Below are 25,233 nucleotides of genomic sequence, written 5' to 3'. Positions count from 1 at the left end.
ATTATTTTAAATTGTAATAATATTTCACAATATTACATTATCTTTTCTGTATTTTTGATCAAATAAATGCAGGCTTGATGAGCAGAAGAAACTTCTTTCAAAAACATTAAAAATAGTAATGTTTCCAAACTTTTGGTCTGTACTATATATATATGTGTGTGTGTGTGTGTGTGTGTGTGTGTGTGTGTGTGTGTGTGTAAGAGATATTTTTTGTATTAATAAACGTATTTACAACTAAATACTAACATATAAACTAGCAAGTGTATATACAGCAAGTGTGATTTCACAGCTGTGATCAGCCGTTAGGAAGCTCAAAACTCGCATGCATTCTGATTAAAAAAACACTGCAAAACAAGCCCAAAAAAATTATATCAAGCGGATATGGCAACAGTGCTGAAGCCGCCATTCAGTATTCGCTGCTCCTATTGGCTATCTCCAGGCTGATCTGACGAATCGCAGTTGATTTCTTTATCACGCTGAACTTGGGAATACAGTGATCCTCGCGAAGGCACATTAGCACACCGTCAAGGTTAGTGTATGTACTTTTTATTGATTTCTAGATGATATTTCATTAACGTATACTTTATATGTGATCTGTTAAGTTTTCATTATCTTATCGCGATGTGTAAAAGTGTTTGAAGTGAACGGTTTTGATAACACAACTAATAGTTTTAATTTCGAAGCAGTGTTCCTAAAAACATTTAAACTAGAATGCCTTGAAACAACATTTCAAAAGATTTCAAGATGTTAATTTTGTTGTAATTCTTGCTTGATATAGAAAATAATTTATTAATGATGATTGTTAATATTTAATGCTGATTACCAACCCACAACTGCACATGGTGCATCAGTTCATTTGCTTCCTTCGTAACATACTATTTATATACAATTTTGCATCTGTAAAATTCTAGTCAATTTACATTGTATCTCACTCAACCAATATGAAGAATGAATGTGTAAATACTGTATATGTATACAATATATAATAAATAAACAAACAATAATATAGTGTAAAATTGTTAATATGTATATAGTTTCCAGAAGTAATGTTGTGAAATAATATAAAACATAATTAGATGTAACTGATTTCTGAACAGGTTGTCGCTGCAGTTAAATAACTGGGAAATGGGGGTGCTGTCAGCACTGACACGAGGGCTCATGAGAGGAGCCGACAGAATGGCAGAGTTCACAAGCAAGCGTGGGCCCAGGACATTCTACAAGAGCAGAGGTGCGAGACCCACGGGAATCCTCACCTCCAGCAGAAAGTTCATACCTGTACAGGCCATGATCCCAGAGTTTGTGGTGCCCAATCTGGAAGGATTTAACCTGAAACCATACGTTTCGTACAAGACCCCTGCAGGGACGGAGCCGCCTATGACTCCAGAGATGTTCTTCAATGAGGTGGTGGCCCCACAGATCGAGAGAGACATCGATGAAGGGGTTTTCAATGAGGAGAATCTTGAGAAATATGGATTAGAGAAAACACAAGAGCGGAAGCTGTTCAAGCTACATCCGAGGAACTTTGTTCGTTAAGTGGACTTTGTGTTTCAGTGGTTTGCTGTTGGACTGTTAACAAGTGTGTGATGTTTTCTTAAACTTCTGAACAGAAGTCATGTCTCTTCATCTGGAAATTATTAAAAACGACTGGAATGAAAAGTTTCAAACACCTATCAAAACTGATGTATTGCCAGTGAATAATTTTGTAAAGCAGGGATTTTCAAACTGGGGTCGGGGGGGTCAATTAAGATTTAAATAAATAATAGAAAAATTAGATCTAAACGAATAAACAAACTTTTGATTAAAAAGAGAAAATAAAACAGTACTATGATGATTAGGAAAATAAAACATAACTGTACCTAAACAGAAACAAAATATCTTCCAAATAATATTTTAGACCTATATTAATTTTCCATTATATAAGTATAAACTTTATAGATGGCTTTTAAATTTTAGGATCGGGGTCCCTTGCACAGGAATGATCATATTTTGGGGTATTTAAAAAATTGTAAACCCCTACCTTGGATAAACAATTTTATAAAAGAAATAAATGTAGACACTTGGGTTCATTAATAGGGTTATGGTTTATTTGTTATAAAAGGACTTTGTCTGGTTCTCTGTAAAACTAGAAAACATCCTTAACATGTTCTAGCTAAAATATATAGTCAGAAAATGACACCCAGTTGAAATAAAGATTTGGATCTCAAAATTGCATATACTGAATACTAAGCAATACTGTATGTGTTACAGCAACACGATGCAGCGAAATGTGTAGGTCCAAATAACCTCAACTTTCAGGAAGAGAGGACGGGTTCAGATGGCTTCTGTTTGTCTTCTGGGCTCCAGTCCCATCTCCACACGTGCATCATGTGGTCGTAGAAGGAGCAGGTAGCCATCAGGCAGGACAGAGACTGGGAGTCTCTAGCATGGCTGGTGAAGGGGTCTGGAACGGAACTTTTTTCTGGTAAAGAACACTGTTCAGGTATGTACCGCCCCGAGTCATCCTCCAGAGTGGTGTCAAAGCTGGCTGTGGGCGATTCATACTGGATCCTGAGATGACCTCCAGACTCTGTGAACCCAACGCTGGTTTGGGGAGGTTCTTGAGGAGAGGGGGGTGCGGAGTTGCTTAGGGGGAGTCTGGACCAGTCTGCTCCATACGCCAAGGAGTTGTGTAGAATATAGGAGGCCAGAACTGGGCACGGTGCATCTTGTCCCTCTACAAATGTAAATATTAGGGATAAAAACAGCATAAAGAGTAGAATTCAAAATCAGGAGCTTTTCAAAACTTAGGGATTGCTAAGATTTTTAATGTTTTTAAAAATAAGTCTCTTATGTCTATCACCTAGGCTGCATGTATTTGATCAAATATACAGTAAAAAAGTAATATTGTCAAATGTTATTACAGTTTAAAATAACTTTTCTATTTTAAAATGTTATTTATTCATGTGATGGTTAAGCTGAATTTTCAGACACCGGAATTTTATTCTAGTCTTCAGTGTCACTTGATCCTTCAGAAATCATTTGAATATGCTGATTCGGTGCTCAAGGAAATTGTATTAATTATAATGACGAAAACTTTCTGGTTAATTTGTTTTGTTTTTCATGCAAACCATTTTAGTAAAATAAATGTATTTAATTGAAATAGAAATAACATAATAAATATGTTTGATAAATGTAATGCATTCTTGGTGAATAAAAGAACTAATTCCTTTAATTAAAAAAAAATAATAATACATTGACCCCATACTTTTGACCAGTAGAGTACATTTTGTAATGGACATGTATTAAGAGTAATTCTTACCCATAGCTTTCTGGCAGTGGAGGATATGGAAATCATTATGCATACATGCAGCTAGCAGCAGGTGCTCTTGAGTGGGGTGCCACTTGAGTCTCCACACACCTCCACCCACTGCAGTCTCACTCAAGGGCTGCTTCATGTTCCTCCCGTCCCAGAGCAACACGTTCTCATCATAGCTGCAAGAGGAACAAACACATAAACCCCTACACTGTTGACAGCAGTCAGTGGACATTTCACAAATATGACCTAAAATGTGATGGAAATGGAAATGCAATCATGGATTTTTTTCTTACTGGAGCAAACTGGAATAAAAAAAAAGATATTTGTTAAAGTCTTGTTAAAGTCCCATGTACCCCAGTTGAGTTTTTTTTTTTACTTACCTTCCTGTGGCTAGTATGTGCTCTCGATGGGGGTTACTGTGTATGCTGCAAACTCCCATAGTGTGTCTGTGACAGGAGAGCAGTATTTACAATGACTGCATAAACAGTCATACAACACATAATTAAGTTAAAGGTCCCATGACATGAAAATTTCACTTTCTGAGGTTTTTTAACATTAATATGACTTCCCCTAGCATGTATGTGGTCCCCAAGTTTCAAAAAATTTTAATCGGTGTAAATCGAGATTTTACTATCTTTCTCTGCCTTTGAGAAAATGGAAGCTCAAACAGGCTGATCTGGAATCTCCTCTTTGTGACGTTGTAAAGAGAAATGTTACCTCCCCTTTCTCTGCTTTGCCCGCCCAAACATTTACATATAATTCAGTCGCAATGTCAGCACAGGCGTTACAAACAGACTTTTATGATATGGATTCGACAGCACCAGCACAAACAGTGAGTAACAAGTGTTCATTAATGCCTGATCTGTGATCAGTGATTTCTCATGTGTAGCTAATTATTCAAGTTCACACAGACTTTCTTTCTAAATCGTTTAATGCTGTTTATGCATCAGTGAATCAAGCCAGTGACTAAACGATCAACTTCACGTTGTTTCTCTTAGTAGCATGAAACAAATCTGTTATTTAAATTGTGATTTAACTACAGAGAGCGATCAAAGAACGCTCCCTTTTTTTTCGGAGCTCTCACACATCGCGAGTATATCTGCACACTTGCCCAAACTGCCTTTACATTGAATGACGCTGTTATGCTGCACAACAAAGCTCTTACTGTATTCATGTGTTTGCTGTTAGTTGTGGTGAAAGCATTTTGTGAGAGAAAACGTGTTGCAATAATGACGAGATGACTGCATTCACGTGATAAACAGACTCTGTCTACTCAATGCTGCTCATCACTGCAGCCTTTCATGTGATGGGAAAAGATCGAAAAAATAATTATATAATCAACAAATCCACGATTCGTTAATCTCGACAGCTGTAGTATATATATATATATATATATATATATATATATATATATATATATATATATATATATATTTATGGATGACCTTACCATAACAACTTCAACCCATGTGCAAGCAAGATGGATCTTGAAGGCCCTTGAAGATGGAGCAACATGGGCTCGGATGAAATTCAAACCGAGGAAATCAAGAAGTATGGTGATTCGAAATGGGAAAGTGACAAGCAAGTTCCAGCTGCGAGTACAGGGGGAGACGATACCATCAATTGAGGAAAACCCAATTAAGTGCCTAGGTAAATGGTACAACGCATCCCTGACCGACAGATGCAATGTTTCCAGGACAGAGAAACAGGCAGATGGATGGCTGAGTAAGATCGAGGGGTCAGGATTGCCAGGAAAGTTCAAGGCCTGGCTCTTCCAGCACGGCCTGCTACCACGGCTTATGTGGCTACTGACAATCTACGAAGTACCTATGACAGCAGTGGAAGGAGTCGAGAGGCGAGTGAATAAACACCTTCGCAAGTGGCTCGGAATCCCACCAAGCTTCACGTCAGTAGGGCTATACACCAGGTCTGGTCAGGTACAGCTGCCCCTATCATCAGTGGTGGAGGAGTTCAAGGTGGCAAAGTGCCGGCTTGTGATGATGTACCAAGACTCCACTGATGAAAAAGTCAGGAGAGCAGGTGTCACTACGAGATCAGGACGCAAGTGGGTGGCTGACACATCAGTGGCACAAGCCGAATGTGCATTGAAGCTGAAGGACGTCATCGGGAACCCATGCGTAGGGGGGCAAGGATTCGGATCCACCCACTTTCAGCAGTGGGGAAAAGCAGACCCAAGGCAGAGGAGGGACATGATTCAAGCCGAGGTCCGACACCTGGAGGAAGAAAGGCGCATGTCTAGGGCCGTCGAACTTGGAGTACAAGGTGCCTGGACGAAGTGGGACCTGCCGAAGCGGAAGATCACATGGCCTGAGATCTGGAGACTGGAGCCCTTTCGCATCTCCTTCCTGCTCCGTTCAGTTTACGACACCCTTCCATCACCAACAAACCTCCACAGATGGGGTATGAGGGAGGACCCATCGTGTAGGCTATGCGGAGGGAGGGGAACAATGGCGCACATACTGGCAGGATGCAAAACAGCCCTTAGCCAAGGAAGATACAGGTGGCGCCATGACAAGGTTCTCTTTGCACTGGCTGACATCTTGGAGCGGGAGAGGCAGAAAAAGCGCCAGACTAGTACAAGGCCGAGGACATGCATTCAGTTCATCAGAGAAGGGGAGAAACCAGCAGCCCCCAAGAAGATCAAAAATAGCCTCTTGCAAGCAGCACAATCCTGGGAGATGGTGGTGGACCTGGGAAAGAAACTAGTCTTCCCCCAGGTTGTGCAAACGTTGCTGAGGCCAGACATGGTCTTATGGTCTGAGGAGGCAAGGAAGATAATCTTGATCGAACTGACGGTCCCGTGGGAAGACGGGTGTGAGGAGGCCCATGAGCGGAAAGCCACAAAGTATCAGGACCTTGTTGAGCAGTGCAGGGCCAAAGGGTGGCAGACCTGGCTATTCCCGGTTGAGGTCGGGTGTAGGGGTTTCCCGGCACAGTCTGTGTGGAAGACACTCACTGCTTTGGGTTTAGCAGGAAGGGAGAGGAAGGCAGCTGTCCGTAGGCTGGGTGAGGCAGCAGAAAGAGCGTCTTGTTGGCTCTGGAGTAGGAGGGAGGAGTTGAGCTGGGGGCCAGGAGGAGGAGGGCAGTGACTGGCCACCACTGCCGACCCGTCAACTGGAGGGTGTTGTGGTTCAGGGTCGAAACACCCCGTGAAAGTTGGACGCCACCTGATGACATCTTCTCCTGGCCGAAAGCTACAGTCATGCAATACAGTCAGTTACTGAGCAAGATAGCATCATTCAGATGTTTTCAATAGTATATATATATATATATATATATATATATGTATATATATATTTTAGAGGGGTCCACATGTAATACGCATTTCAAATGCAAAGATGTCAGCCAATCACAACAGTTGTCGTTTACTCGGAGTCTCACAGCAGACACGCCCCTTTAAACAGAGCATTCAAGCCAGAGGGCTAATATCAGGATATAAAAAATGCTTTTTATTTCTAAATTTTAAATGTAAAAATCATACTAACAATATAAGTACACCTAAGGAAACATTAAAAAGCATTTAAAGAAAAGGAAATAATCCATGTCATGGGACCTTTAAACAGTGAATCAATAAATGTTGTAAGCAATGTTGCTGGCCAAAAAAAAACATAGCTTGTGTCTGACCTCTTGCTGGTGAAAGTAGGGGTAGAGGAACCCATTCTCAGATCCCAGCCCTTCAGTTTACAGTCATCACCACCTGAGACAGCAGTTATGTTTATACATAAAAACATAAATCAATGCAGTATTATTTTAGTATTGTATAATATACTATTAATAATTTGAATTAGCTGTTATTTTTAGCTTTAGTCTTTTTTTAATATTTCTATTTAGCTTTATTTTTCCCGTTTATTTTAGTTTTGTTTTTCCAAAATTTTTCATCTATTTTTTTATATTTTATTTAATTTTGAACAAAAAATGTTTTTAATAGTGTTTAAATTAAAAAACCCTGAATCAATGAGCATACATGCAACAGCGCTACAAACGGTTCCTTTTGCTTGTTCTTGCTCTCATACCAGAATAAACAATCTGTGTATCCCAGTAACTAAATGCTGCGATCCAGGCTTCAAAGTCATGAGCTTTCCACTGACACACAGCAGTTAAACTGGCTTCCCCAAGAGACAGCGCTGTGAGAGAGCCGCTCGAGTCACTGGACACCACACGCACATCACTGCTACAAAAACACAACAGTAGCCATTATTTACAGAGATAATGCAAAGCCAAATCATCAGTCCATCAAAGTGCAGCGCACCTTACCTCTCACCTCTCCCTGTGGACCAGTCTAAAGACAAGGCCAGTCTGTCAGGACCCAACCCTGTGCTCAACTCGTTCTCCAGACCACATGTGCCCTGCTACTGGAGACACAGTCCAGACAGGCAGAAAACACTCAATGAAGTACAAATACAGCAATAAATACGGTGTCCAATGCCGTCACTGTTTACCTCAAAGGAATGTGAAGGATGGCAATATACAACACTATACCCTTCGAAAGCTTGATGTAAATAATATAAATGTAACAAATAGATAACTGTAACAAATGTAAAAACAATGCTTTTCTTTCCATTTATTCCACCTAAAAACCCAGAAAAATATTCTCAGCTCTTTTCAACATTAATAATAATGATGATAATAATAACAACAAACGTTTTTTTTTTTTTGTAGAAAATAAGATTGTTTAAAGGATTTCTGAAGGATTGTGTGACTGGAGTAAGCATGCCAAACAATTTGTTTGAAAGTCAGCTTTGATTGTTTCTAATAAACTGTTTAACTGCTCCCCCAAGTGGATATTAAATTATGTTGTGGGATAATTAAATATATTCTTAATAAACTACAAACATAAAATTATATAGATTTATTTTGTTCTCACATTCTCTCTTGTAACTCCTCACTCACAGTGGCACAGATGACTGAATGGCTCATTATGCAGCTCATTATGCAGGCCCTTTGTCTTCTCAGGTGTAAATCACAATGATATTCATGGTAGTTGACGCCTACTCGCATATGACTTTTACCAACAAAAAGTGTCTTAGAAAATTTAAATCAATATATTGTTTTCTGTGAGTGAGTAAATAAGATGATTTTCACATCATTTAGAAAGAAAAATTCTAGGCTACAAGCTCCAGTTCTCAAAAATCCCGGGAACCATTGTTCTTTATGTGTTTTTTTGCCTTATTCAAGCGTTTTAACATTTTTAGTTTTTCACTAACCACGCATAATATTTTTTTTCTCAAAAACACAATCATGTACATGCATGCATTTCACATATTATTACAGCCCAGTTTGTGCTGATTACAGTGAGATTAGTCTTTACCCATTTAGATATTTATAAGAAACTGAAAAAAGCACAAATGTCAAGGCATGACAAAACTTCTCCAGGCCCCAAAAATACCCTTAGACTCCAGAGGGTTAAATCAAAGCTAGCTAGTTAGATAGATTTCATTATTAATATATTTAAAAGAGATAGTTCACTCAAAATTCACCCAAAAATCATTTACTCGCCCTCAATTTTCCAAGCTTGTTTGAATTTCTATCTTCTTTTGAACATAAAAGAGGATATTTTGAATAATGTGGGTAACCAAGCAGCTGTTGGTCTCCACTGACTTTCATAGTATGAGAATATATATATATATATACACACACATACAGTACAGACCAAAAGTTTGGAAACATTACTATTTTTAATGTTTTTGAAAGAAGTTTCTTCTGGTCATCAAACCTGCATTTATTTGATCAAAAATACAGAAAAAAAATGTAATATTGTGAAAATAATTGTTTTTAAATTAATTATACTTTAAATTATCATTTATTTCTGTGATGCAAAGCTGAATTTTTAGGATCATTATCACATGATCCTTTAGAAATCATTCTAATATGATGATTCATTATCAAAGTTGGAAACAGTTCTGCTGCTTAATATTTTTTCAGAACATGTGATACCTTTTTAGGATACTTTGATGAATAAAAAGTAAAAAAAAAAGAAGCTATGTTTTTAAAATATAAATATTTTGTAATAACAATATACACTACTGGTCAGTAATTTGGGGTCAGTAATTTTTTTTCTTTCTTTTTTTTTAAATAAAATCAATACTTTTATTCAGCAAGGATGTGTTAAATTGATAAAAAGTGATAGTAAAGAAAATATATTATTAGAATATATATTATTAGAATTTTTTTTATTTTGAATAAATGCAGTTCTTTTTAACCTTTTATTCATCAAATATATTAGACAGCAGAACTGTTTCCAACACTCATAATAAATCAGAATATTAGAATGATTTCTAAATGATCATGTGATAGACTGGATGTTACATCTGACACTGAAGGCTGGAGTAATGATGCTGAAAATTCAGCTTTGCATCACAGGAATAAATTATTTTTTTAAAGTATATTCAAAAAGAAAACTTTTTTTAAGTTGTAATAATATTTCACAATATTACTTTTTCTGTATTTTTGATCAAATAAACGCAGGCTTGATGAGCAGAAGAAACTTCTTTCAAAAACATAAAAAATAGTAATGTTTCCAAACTTTTGGTCTGTACTGTATATATATATATATATATCAAATCAAAAAATCAAAAATACAGTCATACAGGTTTGAAACAACTTGAGGTTGAGTAAATGATAAAAGCTTTCATTTCTGGGTGACCTATTAATATGATAACTAATTAATATAAATTACATGAATATAAAATAAATAATTATTCCAAACTTATTCATAATTTTTATATTAAACTGAATTATCTTACCTAATTGAAATGCTGTAAAAATTACAAATCATATTTCCTTTTCAATCTAATTAACCTTTTTTTTTTTTTTTTCAGACCAGTCGTTGAATGGGCATTTCACCACGCAGCATGAGTCTGATTTATCACCTGAGAATCCATAAGCTTGTACAACTGGATTTCTCCACTAGCAGTGGCCATCCCCAAAACTGGCCGCTCTGATATCAGCACGTGACACCTGAGAAATTAGAACAAACGAAACACTCAGAATTCATGTGCGTTGGCCAGTTACATAGAGCATCAGCTCCATTACTGGGCATCTGTCAAGAGTGTTACCCTGCCTCATTTACACAGAACGAGCGGTGAAAATAGATGGATGCCATCACATACAATAAATAACATACATAATATATACACAGACTGTACAAAATACAGTACAATATACACATGGAGTGTGTAATGGTGTAGTCAGCACAGTGAGCTTCACTTACCATTTGAGGTCGAGTATAGCAGGAGTGTCGATCCGCTGAGTCTCAGTCAGTGGAGGGATGAACGATGTCTGCGGATTACAGTCGAACAGATAAACTCGACCGATTCTGCTCGGTGCAGGACAGTTTTCTGCGGTTTCCTGTTAACATAAAAACAACGTTTGAAACTAGGATTGACTAGTTAATACCACACAATACCATAAACTAAAGCGAAAAGATATTTAACATTACCTTCTCATCGCCTTTTTGGAGTTGGTAAGTCCCACATGCCAGAACATGAGAGAACTGTGGTAATGGACACCACTCCACGGTATCAGCGCTTAACTCCGTGTCAAACACCTGCAGGGTTCGGGTTCGAGACTGCCAACCCATTACAGCGGCTCGGCATACTATGAAGCAATTTAGAATAGATAATCGCAGTGACTGAGCAAGAAATGACTGCACGCGAAACTTACTGTCAGTCTGTGACCCCTACATGCACGCAGCACTCTAGACCAGCTGTTTTATTAAAAATGGTAATTATATATACATTTCTCAATTTAAATGAATAGTATGTATTATAACATCGTGTCAAGTATTAGTTTCCAGGTCATAAATATTTTCGTGTAACTACGCCTTTTATCGTTTTTACGAGGTAAACAGGACGCGAATGGCACAACGACTTCCGGGTTGCTGAGGTCTGACCGGCTGTTTTTGATGAGGAGCAGTTCCTGGTTGAAGCATGTAGTTTTCCAAATGTATTTTTTTTTATGTGATTTTATGTTAAATGAGTATGGAACAAAACTCCGAGTCAAAATCTGTCCTTTGCACATTGCTGGATAAAAACGATCAATCCAAATATGTGTTTTTTACACAAAAACGATCAGCAGGTGACGTAAACATAAACATAGGGTGAGTTGCAGTAAGCAGTCTCAGCAGTTTGATATGCTGTACTGTAATTTAAATAATACATATTTTATTTTTTGTTGTGTGTGCAGTTATAAACCCAGGTTAAATAAACCAGTAATGATTTAGTATTTTTAATATACTATTATAGTATTTATTCGTATATTTTTAATTTGCTTTTGTTTTTATATTTTCAGATTTATGATTTTTACGCGCTTTTTAAATCATCATCATTATTTAAATATTTCTATTTTAGCTTTAATTGATTTCATTTTATTTTTAGGTGGTTTATTTGGTCTTTGCTCCTTCTTTCAAGTTTTTTATCTAACAGTTGTAATATTTTATTTCAGTTTTATTTTTGGTATATAATAAATTCTATAAATTCTATTCAGTATATATATATATATATATATATATATATATATATATATATATATATATATATATATATATAATTTTGTTAACAGTGACAACACTAAATTGCTCACTCATATCAGTTGGCTACAACATTTGTAATAATAATATAATAATACATAATATTACGAATTGTATATATAGCTTATAGTTGTATATATCATGATGTCCTGTTTCCCGTAGATTTACCAATGGTGAAGATGTTTGGAAAACACTTCTTTCAGAGGAGATACTGTCTCAGCTCGTAAGGAGTCTTTCTACATGACAGATATTTGTCTCTTATAACAATAATACAATGCTTTTATTTCTTTGCAGTTTAAGAAATTTTCCTTGAAGTCCACAGAGGATTATACCTTCAAACTGAAGTGAGTTGCAACCTTGAGGGCCAATTAATGAATCCATAATCTGATATCTGGGTTGGCAAGATCTACTGTCCTCTCTGAGAACCGTCTCGTGTGTGTGTGGACAGATGTGCGTGTAAAGCTGGCAGAGCCTTTGTGAAGCTGCAGGAGGACTGTGCTGTGCTGCATTTAGGATCGGAGCCCACAGACCTCAATCTGTCCCTGTCCAAACTCAAAGACTCAGAGGGAAGGACAGAAGTCAAGGAACTGCTTTTTAAAATGGCAGACAGCCTGCAACAGCTAGAAAGTCAAGGCAAGCCAATAGATTTTCATTTATTATATTTATTAATTTTTAAAATAATAAAATTCAAAATGTTTGCCGTTTTATCATTTGTAGGTTCTTCATCCTCATTTAGTCCAGTCAAGAGTCCTCAGAAATGGAGTGCTGGTAAGTTAGTTGTAAACATCCAAAAGGCCTAATGAGTCTTAAAATGATTTTGTTATATTAACATAATCTTACTTAAAATGCTAAAAAGCCCCAACATTACAATTTTGAGTGCTTTTTTAAAGTTTATTTTATTACAATAGAAGTACCAAAGGTACACTGTATATTAACTTTACTTAATTTTATCAGAATTATCTCATTTAAAACCAGTGATGACATGTTTCTGTTTTAGAATTTGAACCTAGGAAACATAAGGGTCCAGTAGTAGCAGTCAAAAAACGTCTTCCTGGAGATTCTCTCATCAACCCAGGAACAAAAAGGTGAATATTTTCATTGACTTTATTCTTCAGAATTAATGAATAATAATCTGTGAATTCCTCTGCTCACTGGGCATTTCTGTTGATTTTACAGAAAGAAAGCTGCAACAGGTGTGGCTTTTGATGACGAAGATGATAATTGAAGTCAACACGACCACTGAGTTTGATTAAAAAAAAAAAAAAAAACGAACAAAAACAAGAATTTTACCTTTTAACCAACTCAACACTATCTGTTTTTAAAATGCATCTTGGATAAAACAGTTCACACTGTGATTTCTAAGTCATCATGTACCATTTAAGGTTTTATTAAATGACATTATTAAATGATTTCTTCATATTGTTTACTTTTGAAATTCATTGCTAATAAATTTTTTTATTTTTAAATAATTGTTCACTGAATGTTATTTTTAACGAGTAGACATGAACAACAACAACAACAACAAAAAAGTCAGAAAATCAATTTAACAATTTAATGATTTAATTTTTTTACTCTTTTCTCCCTGTTAATATTAAAAACACCAGTTCACCCCAGTTAGCACAAGATTATGGAAACAACAAAAGTAATTGAAAGCAAGCTGAAAAGGTCCAGTCAATCTTGTTACAAGGGAATCCACCTGAACATGGGTATTACTGGATGAAAAAAACGTTCATAAATATCGAATCATATTCACATGTACTGAATTTACATTCCAACAAGAAAGACCAAACTAAATCACCTCTTTAACCATAATGCTATTTTCTATGAAACAGAACCACACTCATGTTTGCTGGTGTCTTAAATCACTGCACTTGTTCATTTCCAAAGTGAAAAGCAGCTTGCGCTGATCTTTAGTTAGGCTGTTGAGGTTCTCCGTTAGCAGGAAATATATTCTGAAGTGGCCCAGACGCCTGAACATTATGTAAATAAGTGTTCAGTAGGTCAGTTTTCACAATTAATTTACACATTTAAAAAACTACGCTTCATTTCCCTTTGGTCATCGTACATGAAAATGCAGACAAGGGCCTCTTTATCGGTCTCAGCTTTTTCTCTCTTTGAAGAGCTCCAAAATATCGATCATACTCCTTTACGCAGCAATGTCAGAAAAATAAGACACCATTATAGCACTAATTGCCAACAACTGTGTAAGATTCAGAGATTAAGCACGGTTAGACTTCCACTGAGTGGTCATGTACATCACTGACATGAAGGAGAAGCATCATTTCATTTCAAATGGACAATACAATCGACTGATTTCAGGTCATAACGAAACATGTACATTTGTGTTACATTAGAGTGCAAACAACAAAGTCTAAACCTCCTGCTATTCAATAAACAAACATTTCTCATTAATACAATAATCAATAGCAATGACCTGATTTCCGTCTATCTAATAGTGACTAAGAGTTCACCTTTGGCTTCACAGTGATAGCGTGACAATGAACTCTCTACTGACATCTGATGTAGGAGCTCTTTCAACTGATATCTGGTATTACTCAGATTTTAACCATAATGCAACACATTTTCCACCGAGACAGACACAGGCATCAATTACAATTAATTTCAGAAGTCATTCATCAAAAAAAACAACAACAAAAAAAAAAAAAACAAGAGAGAGAACCCCCTGTACCCTACTGGTTTGGGAGACACAAAAGTCAGCACAAAACACGTATGCCATTTACATTCAATTACAAGACCACAAACATCTCCATAGCAGGGTTGGTTCGGTCTGGTTCGACTAAAGGCCTTTGAATCGGTCACAAATAATTCACTATCGAGTGTCCGATTTCAATGAAGGTGCACAGGTACATTTGCATTCTTCAACAAGAACAACAGGTCTGTTCAAAACATTTAAGCATAGTAAAAGTTCTTCAACCCACAACACGACAGGCTTGTCTTTTTATAGCATGCTCTCAATGCAGGTACAAATCAACAGAGTAGGTCAGAGTAAAGAAAAAAAGATTCGGTACTCAAAGTGAGGATAAACAGTCATAAAAAGAACAAGATGCAGAGGCTGAACCCATATGAGTCCTATTCCTTGAGGGATGACATTATGTTATGACATCAACACTACAGTTAAAACAATTCAATATGTGATCCGTTTTTAAGATAGTATGATCATATTCAAATTGAAAGCGGTACCAAAATAAACCATACGGCCGGTTCATAGCCTGTCCAAGATATACATTCTCTTTAGTTCCCATCTAGCACAATTCCATAAACCATAATCTCCGAAACGCAGGAGGGGAGGCCCGATCACGTCCAGGCACCGACTGTGTCCACATCTCTGTTTAGAGTTCCCAGAAGAGCCGTTCTCTCGCTCCGCTAGCAAAGTGCAAATGGAAACAAGAACAACCCACTCACTGGACCAGAGAGATGGATCCTCTCCAGCGAGAAAAAAAACGCACAAATGTCTTTCACCATACAGACACGGGTCTGAACATCTCTCCGTCTGTGAGAATAACAGCTGTTTCAGCACAGAGTGTCTGTATTAAATGACAACTGCACCTGTGAGAAGGCAAAATAAAAATGATGTAGTTTAATAGTCTTGTACTAATTCCTGTTCTTTTGAACTCTTTTATATTCATCAAAGAATCTAGAAAAAATAAGTCACGCTTTCCACAAATATATTAAGAAGCAAAACATTTCAACTGTGATATAAAAATGCTTCTTGAGTATTTACTCAGCATACACTCTTAAAAATAAAGGTTCTTTATTGGCATCAGTGGTTCCACAAAGAACCTTTACCATCCATGGAAACTTTTTATTCCACAAGAGGTTCTTTACAGTGGGAAAAGGTTCTCAAGAATATTAAGATGTTTTTCACACTAAGAAATTTGTTTTATTTTAAGAACTGTTCACTGAAAGGTTCTTTGGGGAACCAGAACTGTTGAAACATCGATTTTGGAACCTTTATTCATCAGAATGTAATTAAAATGATTTGTTAAGATTCATATAACACTGAAGACTGTACTATCTTGCCAAATTTTTGTCTTCCATAGTTTTACAAAATTTTATGTTATCTTGTGAGATGAATTAAATATTATAATCCATTTAATTCACTTTTTGTGACATTCCAACAGCCACAGCTTGATTCTGAATCCATAAGAAATTTGATTTGCTCTCTCACTTTTTAATAGAATAAAGCTTTCTTATAACAAATGTCTTTATAAATCATAACCAAAGTCTTTACTGACTGTCCCAAGCAGATTTAATTGAATTGTCTCATCAAGTGAATTACAGTTTTTATAGTCTTACCCTTTCTTCCTCAAAGCTGATCAGTCCTTCATCATCCTCACTCTCAAGTTCTTCTGGCTCTTCACTCACGAGGGCGTTGAGTTCGGTGTTAGCGGGACGCGGATGGAGGATGCTGAGCAGCCGCTGCAGTGACGACTGACCAGCACTAGATGGGGAACTTTCTTGCTGTTCTAAGTTATCGCTTTGCTTTTTTGCAAAGTTGACAAAGACCTAAAAAAGAACAGAAAAGAAAATACTAATTTTTCTCGTTACATTATGTAGATTTTGGAATTCATATTTCTCACATTTAGTTAATCTTCTGCATCAATAACTCTGAATATTGACATTTTTCTTTCATTGTTAGTCAGTGAGGTATACTTACGTTGTCCAAAGTTGTCTGGCTGACAGAATAATCTTCGATGCTCAGCACTTCGACCACCTGCTCCATTTTGCTGAAGACCTGAGCCAGAGAGATGTTCTCTGACTTCAGCTGGTACTGAATCTTTGTGTGGTGGCGCTCCTTGTGTGAAAGAATACGCAGAAGTTTACAATTTTTACAGCAAGCAAAGCAAGCTCAAAATATTCGCCCATGTACACTTAGTTTTGTCAACACTGCACAAAAACACCTTATGAGAGCTTCTTGCGACTTTGGAAACTCATTGTGTTTTATATATACAATCCAAACTGACAACATGGAGGTGCTTGTATATCGGCCATCTGTTCTGGTGAAATTTCAGCTGATGCACAGCAAATATGAAATGTTTGCATTTCAAGTCTTGTCCTTAAAATTACCTTAATACATGTATTTCCAATCAAAATCACCCCAATCTCACCTTTAGGATGGCCTCCGGAAAATTCCTGTTGAAAAACCGGATCACTTCCTTGACGCTAGCGGTGGTCTTAGTTCGTACTGTAATCATGTATCCATCCCCAAATCTGAAAAATATAAATAAATAAAAGAACAGACAGTGAGTAGGCATTTTTAAGAAAACGACACTCCTGTAGCACACATTACGGTGGCTGAGACTTTTCAAACCTGTTTTTGAGATGCTGGATGCTTCCTAGGCACTTGAACCTGCCATTAACCATGATGCCCAGTCTCGTACACAAGGCTTCACACTCCTCCATACTGCAAACAAATACATCAGTACATTAGTGCTATAAAAATGAAATGTAAAACAGAAATGAAGATTTATATAGTTACCACACCTGTGTGATGTCAACACCACAGACCGTCCAGTCTTGATGATGTCAAGAATCAGATTCCATAAGAAACGACGAGCCTTTGGGTCCATACCTGTGGTGGGCTCATCCTATAACGAAAAACAACAGATCATGAAAAAAATCATGTTTAGACCATTTCACAGTAATTAAACAGCTCAACTGCAAAAAAAAAAAAAAATGCATCCTTGTTTTAAAGGTCCCGTTCTTCGTGATCTCATGTTTCAAACTTTAGTTAGTGTGTAATGTTGTTGTTAGAGTATAAATTACATCTGTAAAATTCTAAAGCTCAAAGTTAGAGATATTTTATTTAACAGAATTCGCCTACATCGAATGACCCGTGTGGACTACATCCCTCTAGTTCCTGCAGTAATGACGTCACTAGAACCGTTTTTTGACTAACCTCCGCCCACATGAATTCACAAACAGGGGGGCGTGGTCTTGTTGCGCTCCGACGGAGAAGAGGAAGAGCTGCGTTTGTGTTTAACTAATTTAACTAATTAATTTATGTTTAACTCGGTTCCTGAAAATTATAATCCACATGTAAAACTATGTGCAGCACATTTTTCTGAGGACAGCTTCCTCAATCTCAATCAGTTTAATGCCGGATTCGCACAAAGATTATTCTTGAAAGATGGAGCAGATCCCTCTTTGTCTGGAGAAGGCGTTGTTTATGGACCACAAAAGGTAAGTGTATTTTATTATTAAGTTGGTGCGTTTAACAGTTTCTGTAACTTATTACACAATGGGCAACGCTGTTTAGCTTTGTTAACTAGATGGTAGGGCTGTGCAAAAAATCGAATGTGATTTTCATGCGCATCTCGTCAGTAAAGGCGTTCTGTGATTTTAAGTACATCTCCAGCACGTGCGTTCAGATCAGGATTGCTAGGTTTTCAAAACAAATCCTGCCCACTTGCATCTCGAAACTACTCCAAAACTAGCCCAATCGCGTTTCCAGGAGGGCAGCATGCCCTAAACTGATGTCGAATCACAACACAGGAAGGGCTGGCACAATCAGAACTCGTTACGTATTTCTGAAGGAGAGACTTTATAGAACAAGGAAGACATCAGCCTGTTTTTATGACAGTGAAAACAGCGGTATACAGATAAGTGAATTGTGTGAAAAATACAGTTTTTTTAAAAAGAGTTTTATGCTTAATAAATAGAACAATCTGCTTAATTCAAGACATTTTCCATATTCTGTCAAAAAATACCTTGTATTTTTAATTCTGAAAATTAAACAGTTGTGTAGTTAGCATAGCAACACGATAACATAAAAATAACATAAAAATAACATAAAAATCACTCTCACGGACCTTTACAGCACCACGCTCGGAGAGACAGCTGTCCTGGAGCTGCCCAGAACCGTGAATGACATTTGCTCAGAAGCATTGTTTGATGCAGACAATAGCCAGGTTTCCAACTCATTTGCAATTAGGGATGCTAATATTCGATAATTTCCATGATTGATCGTCGTTTAAATTAACAATCAATTAATAACCTTAATGCTGCAAAATGCGTCTGCAGCGGTATTATTATTATGTGCAAAAGCCACTTGGAAAAAAAGCTTTCTCACCCAAATTAAAGGGGTTTTAGTATGAATAAAATGCTAGTAGCAGGACAGTAAAATGAATAGATGTGATTATGATCATTTGATAAAATGAAGAGTGCACGCCATACGTTTGAGATCATTTAACTTTGTTGATTGCTTCCCGTGAAGGAGACCGCTGAATGCGCCTCTTTAAATGGTTTCTTGGTGCTCGTTGTTGTATTTTAAAATTTTATTGCAATGTTTTCAAATGACACTATAGTATTAAAAATACAATTATCCCAAACGTAACTGTGGCGCTTGTAGCTGTGCTGCACAGTCAGTGAGCCGCTTTTTTCCACATCAAACATTTTATGCAAGTATTATGACCAGTACTTTATTTGATCCTGTTCTGCAAAATGTTTGATTTAGAATTTTTGCGTTCCGCTAGGCCTATTTGTTTTAAAAAAAATCCAGCATTTACAGTACATTAGATTGTGACAGTGCATGAGTGCTTGCATACGAGGACGAGAGAGCGCGGGTTTGGCTAGATGTATTTGGAAATTATTGCTCACGTCTCGTTCTGCACATATCCAAATGTTTCCATATTCGCAATGTATCTGAATGTTAAACTATAATATTTTTTATTTATTTTTAATGTAAACTAGACATTCTCTTCACATGAGCAAAAACGTCCTTGGCTTAACAGCAGAGTGGACCGGTATACTATGGTCTATTTAAACTGACCAGTGTTACCTTTTATATGTTTGGTTGACTGTACTTTATTTTAATAATGAACAGACTGCGATGTGAGTTTGAAATTAGAATGTACTTTAGATGTTTTGTGTCATTTATGCCAAACACAAATGTTGCTGGTTGCTAGTGTGTTTGCAGCACTACTATTTTTTATTTTTTATATATTTTATATTTTTCAGTTTAATTGATTTTTGTTTATAAAACTTTGAGAGATGGTTCAAGTCAGTGCTCAATAAATGATGATAAGTTTAGAAATGTTGTGCATCCATTTATTATTAGTGTAACATTTTAGCATGCAAATGAAGGGGAAAACTTCAAGATATCGGCCCTAAAAATCGGCAGCACATATTAGCCATTGGCTGACCCTGACCGCTGAACATCGGCTTCGGCATCGGCTATAGAAAAAGCGGTAACACTTTATTTTACAGTCCTGTTCCTCATGTACATACTATGTACTTATTATTGTATTTACAATAACTATGTAATAACTAGGTACTAACCCTGAACCTACCCCTAAACCTAACCTTACCCCATGTAGTTACCTTGTATTACAGAACGTTCTTAGATAAATACACTGTAAGTACACTATAAGTACATGTAAGTAAAGTACATGTAAAATAAAGTGCAACCGAAAAAGCCATATCGTTTGATCTCTAATTTGAAATACATTTATTCCATGCTAAGTATAATACAAATACATTTACGTCCTTAATAAAAATACACTGGAATTGTACTTCCTCTCACTGGAGAGGATCCTTCTTTCTGGCCAAGTGAGCGAGACATTTTTCTTTTTGCAAAAATAAAAAAATGTGTGTGTATATATATATATATATATATATATATATATATATATATATTTTTTTTTTTTTAACATAAATCAAGACAAAAATACTGATTAAAATTCTTTTTTTTTTTTTGCAGCAGCAGCAGCAGCGAGTTTGGAACAGGACCAGAGTTTTAAAAAGAATGATAGGGAGATCTAACCAGGAAGATGAGTGAGGGATATCCAATCAGAGCAATAGCTGTGGAGAGTTTGCGTTTGTTGCCTCCACTGTAGGTGCCAGCAGGTTTGTCAGCATACTTGGACAACTCCAACTTCTCCAGAGCCCACTGAACCACCTTCAGGACACAAAAAGAGAGTGAATTACACTAAACGCAACACTTTTGTTTTCGCCCCCATTTTTCATGAGCTGAACTCAAAGATCAAAGACTTTTTCTATGTACACAAAAGGCCAATTTCTCTCCAATATTGTTCACAATATTGCTCACTAACACAGATTTAGATAGATTTGTGAACAATATTTGAGAGAAATAGGCCTTTTGTGTACATAGTTTTAGATCTAGAGTTCAGCTCATGAAAAATAATTTTGTTCAGTGTAGAATGCAAGATCTTTTATCCTTAACAGCAAGAACAATGAATTTCAAACTGCAGCTGACAATTATAGATTACTAAGTGCTCTTGCACTCTTTAAAATGATTTCAAGAGAGCTTTTAGGAGCTCTTATGCACACTTGACTATCACTGATAAGTGCATGACAACCTTTCACAGAATGCTGTGTGACTACACAGGATGTGTGTGTGTGTGTGCTCACCCGTTCCTCATCTTTCCAGGGGATGCCACGGAGGCGTGTGTACAGCTCCAGATGTTCTCGAGCAGTCAGGTCATCAAATAGAGCGTCAAACTGAGGGCAGTAACCAATGCTCTGCTGCACGCGCAAAAGCTCCCGCAAGATACTGCAAGGTAATGAGAGACTCATTCTGACCAAGACATTCACATTAATAGTATATATTCAAAATAAAGAAGAAATTGAAGCTTTAAATCATTAACACAGAGCTGCATTAGGGATAAGTGGTAATAATATTTAGACGATAAGACTTAATAATAAGACTTGAATTGTGTTTATTTTTCTTAATTCTTGGGAGAATAATTAGGAATTTATTTTTGTAGTTTTACACATACACTTTACTGGAGTTTTATGCTTAATAAATTACCAAAAGGGTAAAACAATCAGCTTAATTCAAGACATATTCTATATTCTATTATTCAAAGATCATAAAATCCTCATCAACAGGGACAGTAAAACACATTTTTCATATTAAGCAATGTGTATTGCACACAAGTAGTACTCCAAATAAAGTTATTTATGATTTTTATATCAGCAAGTCTCAAGTGATATGTCAGTAAATAGGTTAATAGATTTGAACTATACTTAGTATGTCATAAATGTTTTTAAAATATATTACTTTTTATAAAAACTTCCTTACAAAAAGTCAATTAGAAATAATTCAATTGAGAAATTACACTGTATGAGAGGAGACTTTAAAAAAAAATATAAAATAGATTTTTCTTATTCCATGAAAAAAAGGTTTTTGTCTTGTTTCAATATATAACATAAATATAAACAAATGATTGGTTTATGCTTAAAATATAACAGAAAAAATGTGAGGAAGAGAGGGAGGAACACATTAAAGCTGGTCTGAATGTAGCACCTGTGTCCCTGAATAAAGGCCTCTCCCCCTGTTGTGCTCTCATCTCCAGTCAACATTTTGAAGGTTGTGGTCTTTCCTGCCCCGTTCACTCCCAGCAGCCCAAAGCACTCCCCAGGACGGACCCCCAGACACAAACGGTCCACCGCCAGGATCCGGCCCATCTTGCGAGACTTGTACACCTGTGAGGAAACACCGGCTCTGAGGACATTTTGAGGACCCAACAATGTGTTCAGGTCAGATGCAGTGGGTTAAGGGAAAGTTTTAAAATGTCAAGGAGTGTCTGACCTTGGTTAGGTTGTCGATCTTTAGCATGTCATTGTCAGCATCTCCCCTCAGCACTCTGCGTCTCTCACAGGCCACATCAACATCATCGTCCTCAACTGGCTGACTGTTGACAGGCACTCTCCTTCAAAGAAATGAAAACAGTGACCTTTAGATCATTTTCATTTTAAACTGTCAAAGGCACACACATACTGTATACAAAATCACACTCACTGGGCTTTCCTGAGGAAGTTGTACTGGCACAGAATTGTAATGAGAAAGCCAACAAAACCCTCAATGGTCATTGCCACCAGTCCCCGTGTCACAATGTCCCATTCAAATGGAGACTTCACCTTATCAAACTGGCCTGCAGGCAAGAGAAGGCATTTTATCATCTGAAAAGTGCAAAGAACAGTCCTCAACGATGCCCTGAGATGAAGATTGCATAAACACACCTATCTTGGCGTAATACTCATTGATATACTCATTATAGGCCATCTCCATCAATCCATGACCCAGGTTATAGTTAGGAAAGATGAGAAAACAGGACTTCAGATAGCTGTTTACCAACTTTAGATCCTGTTAAAAAAAAAAAAAAAAATTCAAACAAGTGATAACATGTTACACTGCTATATGATTTTATTAATTGGATACGATTGAAAAGGTATAAACATGTATAATATATAACCAAATAAATAAAAAACGTAGAACATTTATTAGCAAAATGAATATGAAAGCTTGGTGGCATGATAATAGAAAGGTGGCAAATAAAATAGAAAATGACAAAGTTTAAATAAAGAAAAAAATCTTCTAACAATGTGGAACCAATTAAATAAGAAATGAATGTTAAAAAAAACTTCTAAAATCACCTTAGATAAAATGGCAAAAGTCAACAGGGTTTTCAAAATACAAAATGAATGATTTTGTAACTCTAAAAAAATCAAAACGACGATGATGTAACTGGTTTCTGGCTTCACCGTCAGAACAGTCTATCGTGGCAAGCCTAATAAGGACATTGTTAAAATAGTCCAGTCGAAGACTGACACAGAAGAGAATAAACTGTTAAATAAAGTTATTATTTTTGGTTTCTTTGCACACAAAAAGTATTCTCGTAGCTCCATAAAATTAAGGTTGGACCACTGTTGTCACATGGACTATTTTAACAATGTCTTGACTACCTTTCTGGGCCTTGAATGTGGTAGTTGTGTTGCTGTCTATGCAGGATCAGAAAGCTCTCGGATTTCATCAAAAATATCTTAATTTGTGTTCCGAAGATGAACGAGGCCATAAGGGTTTGGAACGACATGAGGGTAATTAATAACAGAATTTTGGTTGAACTAACCCCTGGATGGAAGTGAGATACATAAAGACATTAAAAAAATATTTCTTCTATTGAGCGTGATCTCGAAAGAGTGTTGTCATACAGCTTATACACACATGCCAGCAGTGATAAAAATGTCTGTCTGACCTACCTTGTCACGCTCAAACAGCTGCAGGAGGAAAGTGGCCACCGTAGCTGTGATGCCAATGAAGAGATTTATGACTATGAGGAAAACATAAGCTGTGCTGGGCACCTCAAACCAGAAAGAGGCTGGATACATGATGGGGGTTATAGACCAGCTAGAAAGAGAGAGCGAAACGGTCACATTTTATGTGGTATTTTAAGACCTGAATAAAATGGATTAAAAAAAAACTGTATTTATTGTCTCTCCACGTCTGATTGAGGCTTCACACAGAAAGAGCTTACCCATAAAGGAGGAAGAGAGAGAGCACTGCTGGGAAATTTGTAGGTGACGTGTATGCAGGAAGGTCAAACACAAACAGAATTAGGACACAGCACGTTGCTGGAACCAGGTAGTTCAGCTAATGAAGAAAGAACAAAAGAAATCTGTGTGTAAACCAGTTTAGCCCTCAGGATTGTTCTTGTTTGTGAATAGACACCAAATCCCACACAGTCTCTCCTTCCCCCTACCATGTCCCATATGTAGTTCGCTAGCCAGTAAGTGACAGGGTCACATCCGCTGACAAACTGTAGGTGTTTGGCCTTGGTGGATTTTTCTGCTACCAGGAAGACCACGAAGCTTGCTGGCACAAAGGACATGGCTACAATGATGAAGATGGCAATAACCACATCAGTGCCCTGGAGCCTAGAAGAGCGGATATGAAATCAGAAATAAGCAATGAGTGTTTGAGGGCTGCAATAGGAAGAAGAGAGGAAAGTAATACTTACAGATAATCCAGAGAAAGACTGGCACTGGTTCTGTTCATGGGATGATTGGTCACTGTGATGCCTGTGAACGTTTGCACATATAGGGTTTTCATTAGAATTCAGTAAACATGCACAATTAAATAGAAAAAACTATTGATGACTTCTAGCTAGTTAGCTGTAGCTAATTCAGACTCACCGTATGCAGCAGGGTTTCCTTTACTACTGGGCAGATTGGCTCTGAGGATGGCATTGTTCAGGACATTTAGGTAGGTGGGCATACTATGATACCCTTTGTTATTGTAAAGCACCTGTAGAGTAAGACAAACACATTCAAATTACGATGAAATACTACCTCAGAAATATATATCAGCTATAAAGGGTAAAGATGCTCTGACTTGCCTGTGAGGATCGCCTCACTGCTATTTTGCGCACCATAGGTGGTGTTTTTCTCCCAAAGGATGCTGGGACAGATTTCTGAATGTTTCCTACAGTAAAGCCTCCATATCTACAGGATAACACACAAAAAACATGCAGTTTTTGAGTTCTTGTCAAAAGAGAGGTATAAAAAAAGTCTTAATTTAAAATTGCATGAGAATTTAAAGTTGGTAGTAATTCACCTATTTTACCCA

The 25,233-nt window shown here is 36.8% G+C and overlaps 4 protein-coding genes across 7 annotated transcripts in view; 2 read left to right on the top strand and 2 right to left on the bottom strand.

Moving 5' to 3' along the window:
- Positions 1–388: 388 nt before the first annotated feature.
- On the top strand, positions 389–1,676 carry mrpl41 (mitochondrial ribosomal protein L41). The gene is made up of 2 exons (XM_059550944.1): positions 389–529; positions 1,098–1,676. Exon 2 carries the CDS (start codon positions 1,126–1,128, stop codon positions 1,531–1,533), a length of 408 nt encoding a protein of 135 aa, XP_059406927.1. The 5' UTR covers positions 389–529; positions 1,098–1,125; the 3' UTR covers positions 1,534–1,676.
- Positions 1,677–2,062: 386 nt separating this feature from the next.
- Positions 2,063–11,055, bottom strand: dph7 (diphthamide biosynthesis 7). Of its 3 annotated transcripts, XM_059550942.1 has the most exons (10): positions 10,979–11,003; positions 10,755–10,862; positions 10,527–10,663; positions 10,186–10,273; positions 7,571–7,665; positions 7,330–7,487; positions 6,941–7,013; positions 3,676–3,741; positions 3,299–3,471; positions 2,063–2,713 (listed from the first exon to the last, which is right to left on the bottom strand). In XM_059550942.1, exons 4-10 carry the CDS (start codon positions 10,234–10,236, stop codon positions 2,292–2,294), a joined length of 1,038 nt encoding a protein of 345 aa, XP_059406925.1. In that variant the 5' UTR covers positions 10,237–10,273; positions 10,527–10,663; positions 10,755–10,862; positions 10,979–11,003; the 3' UTR covers positions 2,063–2,291. The 3 variants fall into 3 exon arrangements, with proteins under 3 accessions (XP_059406925.1, XP_059406923.1, XP_059406924.1); XM_059550940.1 differs by having other exon boundaries at positions 10,755–11,055; XM_059550941.1 differs by having other exon boundaries at positions 7,330–7,484; positions 10,755–11,055.
- Positions 11,056–11,189: 134 nt separating this feature from the next.
- Positions 11,190–13,267, top strand: paxx (PAXX non-homologous end joining factor). Its single transcript, XM_059550943.1, has 7 exons — positions 11,190–11,414; positions 12,006–12,066; positions 12,138–12,187; positions 12,292–12,476; positions 12,561–12,611; positions 12,841–12,928; positions 13,020–13,267. Exons 1-7 carry the CDS (start codon positions 11,290–11,292, stop codon positions 13,066–13,068), a joined length of 609 nt encoding a protein of 202 aa, XP_059406926.1. The 5' UTR covers positions 11,190–11,289; the 3' UTR covers positions 13,069–13,267.
- A 2,074-nt stretch (positions 13,268–15,341) lies between these two features.
- abca2 (ATP-binding cassette, sub-family A (ABC1), member 2) overlaps positions 15,342–25,233 on the bottom strand; it is a 61,921-nt gene continuing 52,029 nt past the window's right edge. For both annotated transcript variants that reach the window (XM_059550945.1, XM_059550947.1), the window contains 18 exons: positions 25,004–25,109; positions 24,801–24,912; positions 24,626–24,686; positions 24,368–24,542; positions 24,143–24,258; positions 23,868–24,015; positions 22,851–22,974; positions 22,630–22,762; positions 22,420–22,540; positions 22,135–22,313; positions 21,237–21,378; positions 20,629–20,763; positions 17,349–17,452; positions 17,176–17,268; positions 16,973–17,075; positions 16,522–16,659; positions 16,161–16,370; positions 15,342–15,410 (listed from right to left, as the gene is read on the bottom strand). In XM_059550945.1, the coding sequence (XP_059406928.1) occupies positions 15,375–15,410; positions 16,161–16,370; positions 16,522–16,659; positions 16,973–17,075; positions 17,176–17,268; positions 17,349–17,452; positions 20,629–20,763; positions 21,237–21,378; positions 22,135–22,313; positions 22,420–22,540; positions 22,630–22,762; positions 22,851–22,974; positions 23,868–24,015; positions 24,143–24,258; positions 24,368–24,542; positions 24,626–24,686; positions 24,801–24,912; positions 25,004–25,109 (2,236 nt within the window). In that variant the 3' untranslated portion in view covers positions 15,342–15,374. The remainder of the gene's footprint in view (positions 15,411–16,160; positions 16,371–16,521; positions 16,660–16,972; positions 17,076–17,175; positions 17,269–17,348; positions 17,453–20,628; positions 20,764–21,236; positions 21,379–22,134; positions 22,314–22,419; positions 22,541–22,629; positions 22,763–22,850; positions 22,975–23,867; positions 24,016–24,142; positions 24,259–24,367; positions 24,543–24,625; positions 24,687–24,800; positions 24,913–25,003; positions 25,110–25,233) is intronic.

This window comes from Carassius carassius, chromosome 5 (assembly GCF_963082965.1).
Source record: "Carassius carassius chromosome 5, fCarCar2.1, whole genome shotgun sequence".
NCBI lineage: Eukaryota > Metazoa > Chordata > Actinopteri > Cypriniformes > Cyprinidae > Carassius > Carassius carassius.
This window is presented reverse-complemented; position numbering and strand designations above follow the sequence as displayed.